The sequence below is a fragment of the Phoxinus phoxinus genome (genome assembly GCF_949152265.1).
Source record: "Phoxinus phoxinus genome assembly, chromosome: 4".
NCBI classification, from domain to species: domain Eukaryota; kingdom Metazoa; phylum Chordata; class Actinopteri; order Cypriniformes; family Leuciscidae; genus Phoxinus; species Phoxinus phoxinus.
Window position 1 is genome coordinate 28,259,369 of NC_136879.1, and position 13,478 is coordinate 28,272,846.

At 38.1% G+C, this 13,478-nt stretch overlaps 2 protein-coding genes across 3 annotated transcripts; both read left to right on the forward strand.

Moving 5' to 3' along the window:
- Positions 1-478: 478 nt before the first annotated feature.
- On the forward strand, positions 479-2,619 carry rflnb (refilin B; the record flags this gene model as incomplete). Of its 2 annotated transcripts, XM_079609346.1 has the most annotated exons (4): positions 576-612; positions 660-1,178; positions 1,480-1,559; positions 1,692-2,007. In XM_079609346.1, the coding sequence occupies exons 2-4, from the start codon at positions 990-992 to the stop codon at positions 2,005-2,007; spliced, it is 585 nt and encodes a 194-aa protein (XP_079465472.1). In that variant the 5' UTR covers positions 576-612; positions 660-989. The 2 variants fall into 2 exon arrangements, with proteins under 2 accessions (XP_079465471.1, XP_079465472.1); XM_079609345.1 differs by having other exon boundaries at positions 479-1,178; positions 1,692-2,619.
- A 3,190-nt stretch (positions 2,620-5,809) lies between these two features.
- exo5 (exonuclease 5) lies at positions 5,810-10,678 on the forward strand. Its single transcript, XM_079608951.1, has 6 exons — positions 5,810-6,132; positions 6,364-6,451; positions 6,569-6,822; positions 6,922-7,026; positions 7,115-7,287; positions 8,325-10,678. Exons 1-6 carry the CDS (start codon positions 6,039-6,041, stop codon positions 8,793-8,795), a joined length of 1,185 nt encoding a protein of 394 aa, XP_079465077.1. The 5' UTR covers positions 5,810-6,038; the 3' UTR covers positions 8,796-10,678.
- Positions 10,679-13,478: the final 2,800 nt, after the last annotated feature.

Sequence of the window (13,478 nt, forward strand, 5' to 3'; positions counted from 1 at the left end):
ATAGATAGATAGATAGATAGATAGATAGATAGATAGATAGATAGATAGATAGATAGATAGATAGATAGATAGATGGATGGATAGACCAATGGATGGACAGATATACATACAAACAAACGGATAGACAGACAGACAGATAGATAGATAGATAGATAGATAGATAGATAGATAGCCTAGATAGATAGATAGATAGATAGATAGATAGATAGATAGATAGATAGATAGATAGATAGATAGATAGATAGATAGATAGATAGATAGACCAATGGACAGACAGACAGACAGACAGACAGATAGATAGATAGATAGATAGATAGATAGATAGATAGATAGATAGATAGATAGATAGATAGATAGATAGATAGATAGATAGATAGATAGATAGATAGATAGATAGATAGATAGATAGACAGACTTGTTAAGCTTGATGTGAAGTTGCTGGCCTCTGTTAAAAGCAATAAGGGCCTCCTCCTGACTCTCTAATTGTCACTCCAATCATCAGTGGGAGGCAGTTTTGAAGGCGTCTCCTCTCTTGCTGGCGCTTGTAAAACAATGAACTTCTTTGAGTGTGGACAATTTTGAATGCAGGCAGGCTGACAAGCGGGCAAACTTGCGTTCCCTTCCCCGGCGATGACCCCCTGACTGAATGCGCTCAGGAGCGAAGTCAGGGAACTTTCCATTTTGCTCTCAGTTTTTATAAACCCATTTAAACTTGGCGACAACAAACACATTTGCAGCTTCTTCAGATCTGCGTTTCAAAGTCTCGGAGGAAACGGGAGCGGTGAGCCAGAGCCACGAAACGGATTATCGACGATCGTCCACGGCATCGCACATCTGGTTTACTTTATACGAACCGCTCGGATCTCTTTTAGACCGGGTTGCCCGCAAGATCTACAGAGAAAAACAATTGTGCACATAATTCGATTTAATTGCATTGTTAGGAGAGCTTGTGGAACTTACCCGCAAGTGTTGAGCAACTTTAAAAAGCAATGGTGGGAAGACTGAACTTGCGGAATGTGTCTGACGACGATCCGCTGGATATGAATTTTAAAGCTGACCGGCCGCTGGACAGTCCTGACTCCGGTCTGCCTCCGAGCCCGAGCCCGAGCGTCTGGTTATTGCAGGGCACCGGGGCTGGAAGCCCGGTTACTGAAGACGAGAGCAGAGGGACAGCTGTGGTATGATTCCTTCATGCTAAGCCAAGACATAGTACAAAAAGTAGAACTAATGGTTAAGTTTTTATCTAAAATTTATATTTCAGCTTCATTTCGATTTACAAACATGCTTTTTTTTATGTGTGATGTGATTTATATAAATAGCCTATAGAAATGTATATTTACCGAAGTTAGGCTACTTATTAAATTAGATAGATTGTTAATTATTTATGTAGGCTACAGTAGCCTATGTATGCATGTATTATTTAGCCTACCTGACCCAAAGTAGGCTAATATTGAAAAAATATTGATTATTTTTATACAGGTTCCTAATAATCGCCAATTGCATGCATTGTCCTATGGAGAAGGAATTGAACTTGATCCTCTGCCACTAAAAGAAATAAGGTGAATTTTTTTTTCCTTTCTTTTCTTTCTTTCTTACTGTAACCCCATCGCATGATTTTGGGGATTTGGGCCATTTGCTCTGGGCAGGTGCAAATCATATGCAGCACTAACTTGTTACATGTGTTTTTACAGATACACATCGTCGGTGCGTTATGATTCAGATCGGCACTTCATCCAGGACGTGACCCTGCAGCCCAAGGGTTTAGGTCTGGAGATGTGCAGCCAGACAGTTTTGGCCCTGCCTCAGAGCACCTGGAGACATTATAAGACCCAGCTGGAGTTCCTGCCCCGTCAGCGTGTGCAGCGCTACCAGAGCACCACCATAGTGTACCCCAAACACACCCGGACCTTCTACACCACCCAGCTCAATTATGACGGGCACAAGTTGACCAAGCGCTTCTTCTCTGCTGTTGAGCTGCAGGCTTCTGATTCCAAGGCTGGTCTTTGAAAGACACACTGGCATATGTGCCTGACATTACGCCCATATGTACCAATTATAAACCACCGCCTGCATTCATTGAGTCCCAAGAGGGGGAAAAAAAGGAAACTCTGACTGAAATTGTTGCCAGTTGGAAAGGGGTTCCCAAGACAGAAATGCAGTTAGTGAGTTCAAGGCTGGAGGACGGAAGGCAACTGTGTTTTTAACCTGTCGTTTTTAAGGTTTGGTTAGAAGCAGCATATGAAGGTTTGGATGGTTTTCTCCATCAGTGTTTAGTGCTAGTGTACACCAATGGGTTTAATTGTATGTAGAAATGTGGTTGATTTATTTAATGGTGAGATTAAAGTTTAAGATCTTCTGATATTGGACCATCACTGGTTTGAAAGGTTAGATTTGATGTTCAACTAGGACACACAGTTGACCATAGAGAAATATGGGATGTACTAGAGTGAAAACTGATTTTCCACACCAATAATTGTGTAATAGAATAACAACATTTTAGGCTGGGTTACAAAGTTAGAGCTTCCACACACCATATGTTTCACGTGATTCACATTTCACTGAGATCTAGAAGGGAAAAATTAACATAGGCTATTAGGGCCTTAAAAAGGTTTTCTGGGGAAAAAACAAACAAAACAAAAAAAAACATGGTATTTTAGAGAGTCTTTGCACAAGGCATCTGGCCTGAAACATTAAATCCATCAGATCAACTAACCTGCATATTTTTACTACTGTAGCCACACTTAAGGCGAGACACTACAGGTGAATAGGGTACAATTTAAAAATAATAGATATCACCATGACACTTCCTCAGTTGATTACTTACACAAGTTCATAAAAAAAATGTATTACAAGTTTTTGAAATTTGTATGTTTAATTATGCAAATTAGGTATTATCTCATTAAATATGCACACTTTTGCATATATTTTCGGTAGATATATCTGAACATATAATAAAGCCAGGTGCAAAATTATTTTTTCATTTTGTTTACACACAAGATGAAAAAAGATGTTCAGAGGGATTTCAGGATATATGCTTTCATTACCTAGGAAATCAAAATATACTGTCCATAGCCTTAAAAAATCGATTTTCGCCATATTTTTGGGATTAAAATGTCCCATAAATCAGGCCAGGAATGATTTATTAACAAATCCCTCTGAACATATCTTCAGAATACTGCTAAGTGTATAACTGGAAAATTTGGTGTACATAGGTGCTACAAAGGCTGAGATGTTTCTACTGGAGGATGACAAAAAAAACATTTTGAGAAAAAGGCATTTAAAGATTTGTAATGTAAAAAATCATACTTTTTTAGTAGAAACAACTATTTACTGACACAATATCTTATCAAATAATTAGCAACAACAATACAAACCACCTAAATCACATCAAAACTTATAAACACAGCATTTATGGCCTTTAACTGAGCAGAAAAACAGTCAAAAACACACATCTAAGTGTCAGAGCGCGTCACGTGATGCATCTGAACCAATCACGTTGTCAGAAATTGACATCAGCCAATGAGATTTCGCTTTTAGGGTTAAATGCCCATTTTACTTTTACGATTGGTTGCTGATTAAAAGGAAATGACCATATTTGGACCCGACAGCATTGTACAGCAGAGAGAGAGTTTTCCAGACATGTGCGTGATTAAAGGAAGAACACAGAGATCGCGGAGCAGCGCGTTGATTTAGAACGCCAACTTTTGTTGAATTTCAGAGAAATCTATAGACGCAAATAGACAAAGTGTAGTGAAATAAAGACCTAAATGTGTATTTTGGACTTTTTTTCACCACAAGTCTGAAAGAAGACATGTTATTGAAGACAAATAGCCTAAAATCTCAAAATTGACCAGTGAAAAAAAAACGATGTTTTTGCCTGCCGTGTCTCGCCTTAAGTCGTTAACCATATTTTCTTTATGTAAAGGCTAGCTAACTTCCACAGCTCGGCTTGGTTTTAGTAAGTTGTTCCCTGTATTGTTACTTATGAAGGAAAAATTACAAGTGGGGTCACATTAGACATTAGCTCAATCGTGCTTGATACTGCAGACTGAGGTATATGAAGACTAGCGTTTGAAATAAATTATAATGTAAATAACAGCACTTCAGTTTAAAAATGTTTTTATTCTCTATTTATTTCTTGTTCTTGTTTTAATTTCCTTTTTATTCTGTGCACAGTCATTGATTGAGTGAGTGACACAAATGGGCTGGCTTTATAAATCTGTATTTGTGCTGTGTACAATTCTTTTAATTCTTTTAACTCTGATTTTAATGTTTAGGTTACGATGGATATTAACTCCTAAAATAAAATAAATTCATTATTTAAAGTGACATGTTGGTTTTTATTGTAATGTAATGTTCATTTTCCTTAATGTTTGCATCATGCTAGAAAACAAGACCCTGCTTCAAATACAAAGTTAATAGTACAACTAGTGATCTTCTCATTTGTTGTACTCGAGAGCCCCCTAGAGGTGAAAGTAAGTATTAGCGGTCATATTTTAAAGGGATAATATTGGGGAAAATATTGTTATTATTTGCTCACCCTCAAATTGACAGTTGACGGCACCCATTGACCCATTGTTGGAAAAAAATACTATGGAAGTCAATGGGTGCCGTGAACTGTGGTTGCCAACACTCTTCAAAATATCTTCTTTTGTGGTCAAGATAAGAAAAAAAGGTTTAGATTTTAGAACAACTTGAGGGTGAGTAAATGAGGACAAAATGTTAGTTTTTTGGGGTAAAATATCACTTTAAAAGGATTTTATTCCTAAACAATATGAATGCAGCTATTTTGAAATGTATAGCATTATGTATAAAATATGCATTTCTTTTTGAAGTTTACAAGAACTACAGTAGGCCTACTTTACTGGCTGTCAATGCAGGGCAAGCTCTTGATTAAATGTTCTTGAGTGTTCTTGAGTCCAAATAGCGCTTCCTTCTGTTGGCTTTATAAATCTCAATCCTCTCTTCTTCCTCCACAGGGTCGGCCAGCTCTCCCACCCATCTCAGACTCTCCTGGGACTGGCTCATGGATGTCTTTTTAGGTTGGTTGGGCCTGGCTTTGGATACCATTACATTTTTGTGTTGTCGACTCCCTTTTTTGGCCCTTTTTCTGGTCTTCTGTGAGCATGTATGATCTCCAGGACTGTTCTTCAGCTTTTTCATGGTCCCAGGTGTTGTTTTAGACTTTTGGCTCTGGTCCATAGGTAATTCAAGTGTTGTTTTCCATTGAAGGGTTAACGTTAATCCTCTTGTGATAACTGTGAAGGTAACAATCATGTCCAGAGTTATTTTAGAATAATTGATATTTTATAGTTTTTAACTCTTACAACTTCATAAGACCTGTGATTTAGATAATTATGTAGGCTATGTTAAATTAGTGTAAAACTAGTGGCTAAGTTACACTACACCGTCTTTCCTACCCACCTGTAACGTTATCATTAAAATGTGAATGAGATGTTCTGACCTGACATGTAATGATCCACGTTATGTTTCTTGATAAATTGTTTTCTTTATAACTTTGGTCGTATATTTGGAATATCAGTTTGCCATTTTTTGTTTTTATTCAAATGGTGGGAACAACTACAACTGTACGGGACGTCAAAAACGCCATTCCTTTCTGTGGCTCACTGTTTACGCTAAATAAACGATTCTTCATGGCAACCATCCGCCATCCAGTATTTCCTATTGGAAGTGTAAATACATATGATTATATAATGGGTTTTTTTCATTTAATATGTTAAAATGTGTATTTTTTTTAAATATCGTGGCGTTTCAGAATTAGTAGGAACTGTTACACTAACAAACGGGTGGGGCTACATGGAGCAGTAGCCAATCGAATAACGTTACATTTGTTGACGTTGACGGGGCGGGATGTTAACTTGGGATACTTCCTACTACTATGTCGCATGCAACTAATCCAAACTACTAAAAATCTACAACAAATATAAGAACTAATGGCGTGCTTATTTTATCGCTGTTCCTGCAATATTGGTTTAAAGATTAGAATGAGCTGAGAGTTACTTTATTTTCGTTATCAGATGGATGCTTCTGGATCACAACAACTGCTCGATGACTGGGATGACATTAGCGACTCAGAATTTCTCAACATCCCTTGCGAGGAACAAAGCATCGGTAAAATATCATGTAATTTTCAATGTCTATTGGGAGCCCCCAAATATTGTGTAATTTTGGTAATTTGTTGTGATTGTCATGCGTTTTTTTCTTTCTGTTCATTTGTTTGTATAATCTGTTTCTTTCCACTAAAATAATCTGTTTCTTTCCACTAAAAGAAAAATGAGATACAGCTTTTATGTTGTTAGGTTTTATACACGTAAACAGTATTTTGTCTCTCTGTCTTTTTAGATCCCCAGCGTCCTCTCAGTATAGAAACTGATTGTGAACACTCAGTGGACTTTAACAGCCCTAGGGTGTCCACTTCATCAGTGTACAAGTAAGTCTTTTGTGTGATGCTTAGAGAAAAAATGCCGACATGCAACCCACGGCATTCTCCTACATGTTGTTTCTTTGCTGTTGTCACATAATAACATAATGCTCTTCTACTTTTCAGCCATAACAAAGAGGCTTTGTGGCAAGAAGCAGTAAAAACTGATGATGCGAGGGGTTTAAAGAGAAAGAGCCTCCATGATAACAGCCTCAGCCCAATGCAACGCTTCCTCAAGCGGCATCTGAGTGTGACTCTCCTGTGTGACCAGTCTTGGTGTGAGATGAAGACCGTCTACAGTCTTTTGAAGCCATATCTCAAAAGAAAAGACCTGCAACGGACTGAGGTGCAAATCGGAGCAGACATGCACTTATCAAGAGGTGATGTAACAAACTGCATTGGCTTTCAATACTTTGTGTATAGTGCAACATAATGTATCATGCATATTCAGTAATTCCATCCATACCTTTCATCTCCAGAACTGGAGATACAGAACGTTGTCCCTATAGATATCCGGACTAGAGAGGATGCAGAAGCCATCAAACTTCTCAACATGTCACACATGATTTCACGGTTAGAAGCAGGTGTGTTGACAGTGTAGAAATAATTGTGGGTATTGTTTTGGTACTTAGATGAAGTATACACATTTAATGTTCAAACATCTTATTTCAGGGGAGCGTGTGCGAGAGTTCCCTGTGTTTGGTGTGCAGGAAGGTGTTTTTTTCATGGGGGTCATTGATGAACTGATGTATAACCAGAAGGGGGAGCTAGTCCTAAATGAGCTTAAGACACGCAAACACAACTCCATGCCTAGTTCTGCACAAGATAAAGTTAACTGCTTACAGGTGAGTTGGAGTTATTTATTACAGCTCATCATGATACAGCAGTTAAAGGGATAGTTCACTTTAAAATTAAAATTCTGTCATCATTTACTCACCCTCAAGTTGTTTCAAACCTGTATTATTTTATTTCTTCTGCTGAACACAAAGGAAGATATTTTGAAGGATGTCGGTAACCAAACAGTAGTCTGTACCCATTGACTTCCATAGTAGGAAAAAAAAATACTTTGGAAGTCAATGGGTACAGTCTACTGTTTGGTTACTGACATCCTTCAAAATATCTTCCTTTGTGTTCAGCAGAAGAAATAAATGAATACAGGTTTGAAACAACTTGAGGGTGAGTAAATGATGACAGAATTTTAATTTTAAAGTGAACTATCCCTTTAATGATTGAACTGTGCTTTTGTGCATAGCTGCCTTGTTTTCCCTGGACTTCATTGTGTTTCCACATACATTTGGGCATATAGTGAGGGTCAATGATGTGACGCTTATTTATGACATCTATTAATTTATTTAGAAAAAAACACACAAAAAAAAAAACATTACAATGACCTGAATACAAATTCTATTTTCTATAAAGAGCATGATTTTTGTTTTGTGTTGAAAATTATAAAGTAAAAAATGTCAGGGTGATACAACTGTCCTAATAGCATAATAATAATAAAAAATCCTCATGAAATAATGAAATTCTAGAGAGGAAATCTTTAAGTAGCTTGGTGTAATCTTTTATTATTATTTCTTAGTAGAGTAAGTTTAATTCATTTTGGTTATGCAATTTTGTCTTTTTATAAATTATTTCTATAAGCTTTAATTTATTTTTATTTCAGTTTTAGTATGTCATTTTAGTACTTTAGCTTAAATGTATTTATTTCAGTTTCTAATTTTCTACATTTCTAATTTTCTACGTTTCTTTATTAAATTGCAGCCTAATTTCAATTACCAAAAAATATTGTTTATGCACACTCTAATGCACCATTAACTGCATATATATATATATATTGGATCTTTGCATCTGTTTTTTAAACTGTCCATCTATTATTTAGGTGGGCCTGTATAAATTGCTATTTGATGGACTGGTGAGAGGGGAAGTGAAGAAAGACCATATTTTAAATCACCTTAAACTGCGTTCAACTCAAGTGCTTGGAGCGGGAGTGCAGGCCCATGCTAAAAGCATTGGGGTTCAGGTGACTACCTTTGAGGAACTGGTTGATGCCCTACTAATAACGGTGTCATGTTCTGATCTTCCATGCATTGACCTGCTTCAGCTTGAATACTATCACCAAGGCTCTAGTGGACCCATTGGGACCAGAGTCGCTCCTTTCAATGAAGCCCAACTACGGGCAGAGCTTCAGGGTTATCTGGCCTACTGGACAGGCCAGAGGGAACCCAAAGGAGTGGACATAGAGGAGGCCTGGAAATGTAGATCATGCCTGTATGAACAGACTTGTGATTGGAAAAAGAATAGATCGCAAGTATCTGACCAACAAGCAGCTCATGCTAGCTCCTGCTCATGATTTAGCATCTTACAGTTGATGCAAACATGTGTACGTGCAACTTTTGTCATATTTTTAGCTTTTAAGTTTTATACTTTTATAATGTTTTGTAAATAATGATGTAATGTGACTGTTATTGTGCAACTCTATAATGACTGTGAGTGATGCGTTGTGGATTCATTATGCATGATTTAATCCGTAATGCAATTTTTGGATTAGAATGGCTTTAATGGAAGCAAGCTGAAAGCTTTCTTTGTGTACATTAAGAAATTTAGCCCACTTAGATGTGCTTTTCAATGAACTTCAATGAACTTTTATGGCTTCAGTCAAGGGAGGCCAATATAATCAATATATAATACATTTAAAGTGAGCAAATTGTATATAGAACTTCTATTGTCCCTGTCATTTTGTTTTAAAACAAAGATGAACATCATTAACCATTATGTATTAATAAGTTATTAATAGCTAAATAATTAATAATGTTAATCCCTAACTAAATAAATTATGATTTATTTAATGTTTGTCACTTCCATAACATCTTATAATATTTATATTTTATAATTGAATATGTGCCACTAGATGGTGCTATTTTATCATTAATAATTACTTGGTCTCTGAACTTACTGAAGGTTTAGAACGTTGAGTCATTTCTGTAAGATGATAATATGATAACTATGACACTATCAGTTTGTATTTGACAGTTGTTGCTAATATGAAATCAGTGATGCGGTGTGCCAAAGACTGGAAATGCCATATTTTGATTAGCAGATCTCTCATAATGATACACTCGTGTTGATACGGAGATGCTTGTTTATTTGGGCACGCAATTTCATCTGCACTGGCACTGACCTCAGCACTGCTTTTCTTCACATGTCGTCATCGAGCGCGGGCCTTGGAGCACGTCCTTGTTATCAATATGACACTGTCAGACTAGGAATGACACATCTGGCATTTAAAAGAGGCCACACACTCCCCTGGGGTGCTTTTCATGTGAACCTAAACCACACACCAACACATAAATACTATAGTCAGTCTTTAAATTCAGTGCACAAATGTTTGAGTTTGTTCCTAGGCTGTTGGTTAAGATGTGTAGGTGCCTTTGCATGGCACAAACGTTGTTTTAATTGTCTCTGGAGGCTTGTTAATTTTAATAATTAATTGACTCATTCTTTTCCTTATTGCTGATCTTGTGATCAGCACACATAACTGACTGCAAATCTTAATAGAGAAGAATCTACGCTCTAATTTGATAGCAGTAATGATTTTACCAAGCATCGCACATGCTCGTGGCATGCATCAAACAGCCAAGAGGCTGAGAGCAGCCGCTATTAGATTGTGGTGGTTGAGGTCTGTTCTAATCTGATAGTCAACAGGCTAAAAGAGCCATACCCTGTGCTGTGTTTGCTCATGTCTGCACTAAAGCATGCCATCTTCCTTAACGCAGCGGCTATAGGAACCTGCAAGTCATTCAGGCGCTAATGACCCCTCATTCAAGGCTCTTAAAAGCACTCCCGCTCACTCAGTCTCTAGTAAAGTGCTTCAGCACTTCACTTCAGCCTTTGTAAACTCTTTTCACCTGGCAGACAGAGGAGCCATCCTACACTAATGTGGCCCTTCGGTTCATGCTTTGTTGGTCTTGCTCACTGATTTGCGCCAAACTCAATTCCTGCCTTCCCTGATCAATAGGACGCCCAACATAGGGTCTCTGAATGGTGATTGCATTAAGGCACAGACAAAAAGAAGTTAAAAGGCTCCATTCTTGATTTTCCTATCATGTCAGAGAAGGGTTAAATTATGTGTAAAACTAAGTGCAAACACGTGGGGTGATTGAATTGATATTCATGTGAGTGTGCAGTGCATGGGAACTAATGCAGGAATAATAAATGTGTCAGGACTTTGGAATCATTCGTTTTGCATTGTGATATCTTGCATTGATGAATGTCATCACATTGGTTACATAATTCCATGTAGGCAAATGATTATACCATAAGGTGAATCTCACTTATAGTACATAGTTCATATATTGTCTAAAATGTCATATATTCTAAGAATAATAATTCAATAACATTCAAAAGTTTGGGGTCGGTAAGATTTTTCTTAAAGGATAATTCCGGTATTTAACACCTTGAGTCTATATTGTAGTTTGTTTTGGATGAACAAGAGTGGTGGACAACATTTTTTTTACAATGGTTCCTCTCTCGAGTTTTTGACTGTAAAAGAATTGGCCATGGACCCATTTAACATTGGAGTCAACGGGCATGTCCGAAAATGTCATTAAAACAACCTTTAACATTAGTTTTCAAAACTATGCAACTCACCGAGTGATTAGTGATGTTAGTTGATGTTCCAGAAACAAAAAGTGTTGCGAAATACAGTTTCTGTCGTGTTTTATTCGTCATTTTGTAAAATCCCATTGAATTCTGTTGAAGGACTGAGTGCTCGTTAATATAAATGCGCTACCGGAAACGGAAAGGGGGCTGTTTACATTTGGTCGATGTAGTCTTTTTGCTCGCTTCCGTTTCTCATAAGGCTAGCGAGCAGAGCAACTGCTCCGGGAGAGTAAGCGAAATAAACAAACAAAACCTTCATTAATTGTTACTTGTAACATAGATTATGAAAAGTGGATTATGGAGGACCCGCTCGATTTGTGACCGTGAGTGTCGCGCGAGACATAAACATCGGTTATCGCCATCAAGTGGTCGGGAGTGTGCTAACGCTTCAGATTCAAATATTGAGCGGAAGTTACACGGTTGTGAAGTGTCTGAAAAAATAGTTCCACTATAGCAAAATAAACGGATTGGAATCATATATTGCGACGATATATGGTTTATAATCATCAACGAACACCACTAACCACTCGGTGAGTTTAACAGTTTTGTAAACGAACATTATTGGCTGTTTTAATGACATTTTCGGACATGCCCATTGACTCCAATGTTAAATGGGTCCATGGCCAATTCTATTATGGCGCTCTTCCACTGCATGGTACGGCTCGGTTCGGCTCGGTACGGTTCGATTCAGCGCGGAACGGTTCGGCTCGCTTTGCTTTTCCACTGCGTGGTACGACTTGACTCGGTACGGCACGGTTCGGTTCGCTTTAGCTCGGTTGCTTTTCCACTGCAGTTAGTACCGCTTCAAAGTGGGTGGGACTGATCGTTGTTGTAGGTCCGGTGGTAGCCGTGTGCGGCTAAGAGCTGTGCTACTTCTGCTCCTCGGCAACCAACGAGAGGAACGTCTGCACCTCGTCCACTGACCACGATTCAGCCATTTCTTGTTTGTTTGTTTTTTACTTTTATTTGTCAAGTAAATACTCTAAAAACAGGTGCTACTGCGTTGGCTGTTGTCTGGCTATTTAAATCTAGCGGATTTAGTGTCTCGTGTCGCAAATACAATGACGCTGAAGTGACGATTCTGTCTGACCAATCAGTGATCTGCAGTGTTTTCACGTCACATTTAGTATCGGTACGGTACGCTTGGAACCTCAACAGAGGTGGTACCATTTAAAGCGAGCCGAAGCGAGCCGTACCGTACCGTACCATGCAGTGGAAATGCGCCATAAGTGAGCCGTACCGAACCGAGCCGTACCGTACCATGCAGTGGAAAAGCGCCAAAGCGTGCCGTGCCGTACCGAACCGTACTGTACCATGCAGTGGAAAAGCGCCAATATAGTCAAAAACTCGAGAGAGGAACCATTGTCAAAAAAATGTTGTCCACCACTCTTGTTCATCCAAAACAAACTTATAGACTCAAGGTGTTAAATACCGGAATTATCCTTTAATGTTTATTAAAGATTTCTCTTATGGGCACCGAGACTGCATTTATTTGATCAAAAATATAGTAAATTGTGTAATATTGTGATAATGTATTATAATTAAAAATAATTGTTTTATATTTTAACATGTAATTTATTCCTGTGATGGCAAAGCTGAATTTTCAGCATCATTACCCAAGTCTTCAGAAATCATTCTAATATGCAGAATTGGTGCTCAAGTAACATTTCTTATTGAAAGCAGTTGTGGTGTTTGATATTTTTGTGAAAAGGATGATGCATGTTTTTCAGGATTTTTGTGCAAGCTATTGCACCCTTTCTGAGTAAATGTATTAATTTAAGTAAGTATGACCCAGACTTGTAATTAACTTGTTAATATTCACCTAAACAAACGTTTAAGGTTGTTTACTTGAGTGTATTCATGATACATTTTCTTAGAAGGAACTGGAGAAATAAGAAACTAAAATAATGCGTGATGAATAGACTACAAACAATGCAGTAAATCCATTAAAAGCGTAAGCCTGTGACGCAGATCTCATTACAGAGTGACAGCGGTCTGCTGCCGCAACAATGTAACCGAGCCAGAATCCAGCTCCACCCTGCTCAGTGTGGAGATCCCCACATGGTCAAATGATCCCAGTCTGGAGAAATCGAAACCCACAAGCCTCTTTAAGCTAAAGCAAAACATGAGGAAGTATTTGGACCCAGCCAGCAGCTGTCCACAACCCCAATCTCACTGTCATCATTAGTCAACTGACTAAAACACCTCTGTCTCCATTTCTGACTCTTTAATCCCAGGGATCAGCCCTACACTGTGGTTAGACTGGAATCTGCTGCATGTGATTTAAGAAACTGAGCACAAGGGCCTAATAACACTGACGTCATCATTGTGATAATATAATGAAATATGAGCACTGCTGAGGGAGTTGGAGGAA

Coding starts and splice junctions, on each gene's coding strand:
- exo5 (XM_079608951.1), top strand. CDS start 6,039: ATGGATGCTTCTGGATCACAACAACTGCTCGATGACTGGGATGACATT. Junction 6,452..6,568: donor TCCACTTCATCAGTGTACAA/GTAAGTCTTTTG, acceptor TCTACTTTTCAG/CCATAACAAAGAGGCTTTGT. Junction 7,288..8,324: donor ATAAAGTTAACTGCTTACAG/GTGAGTTGGAGT, acceptor TCTATTATTTAG/GTGGGCCTGTATAAATTGCT.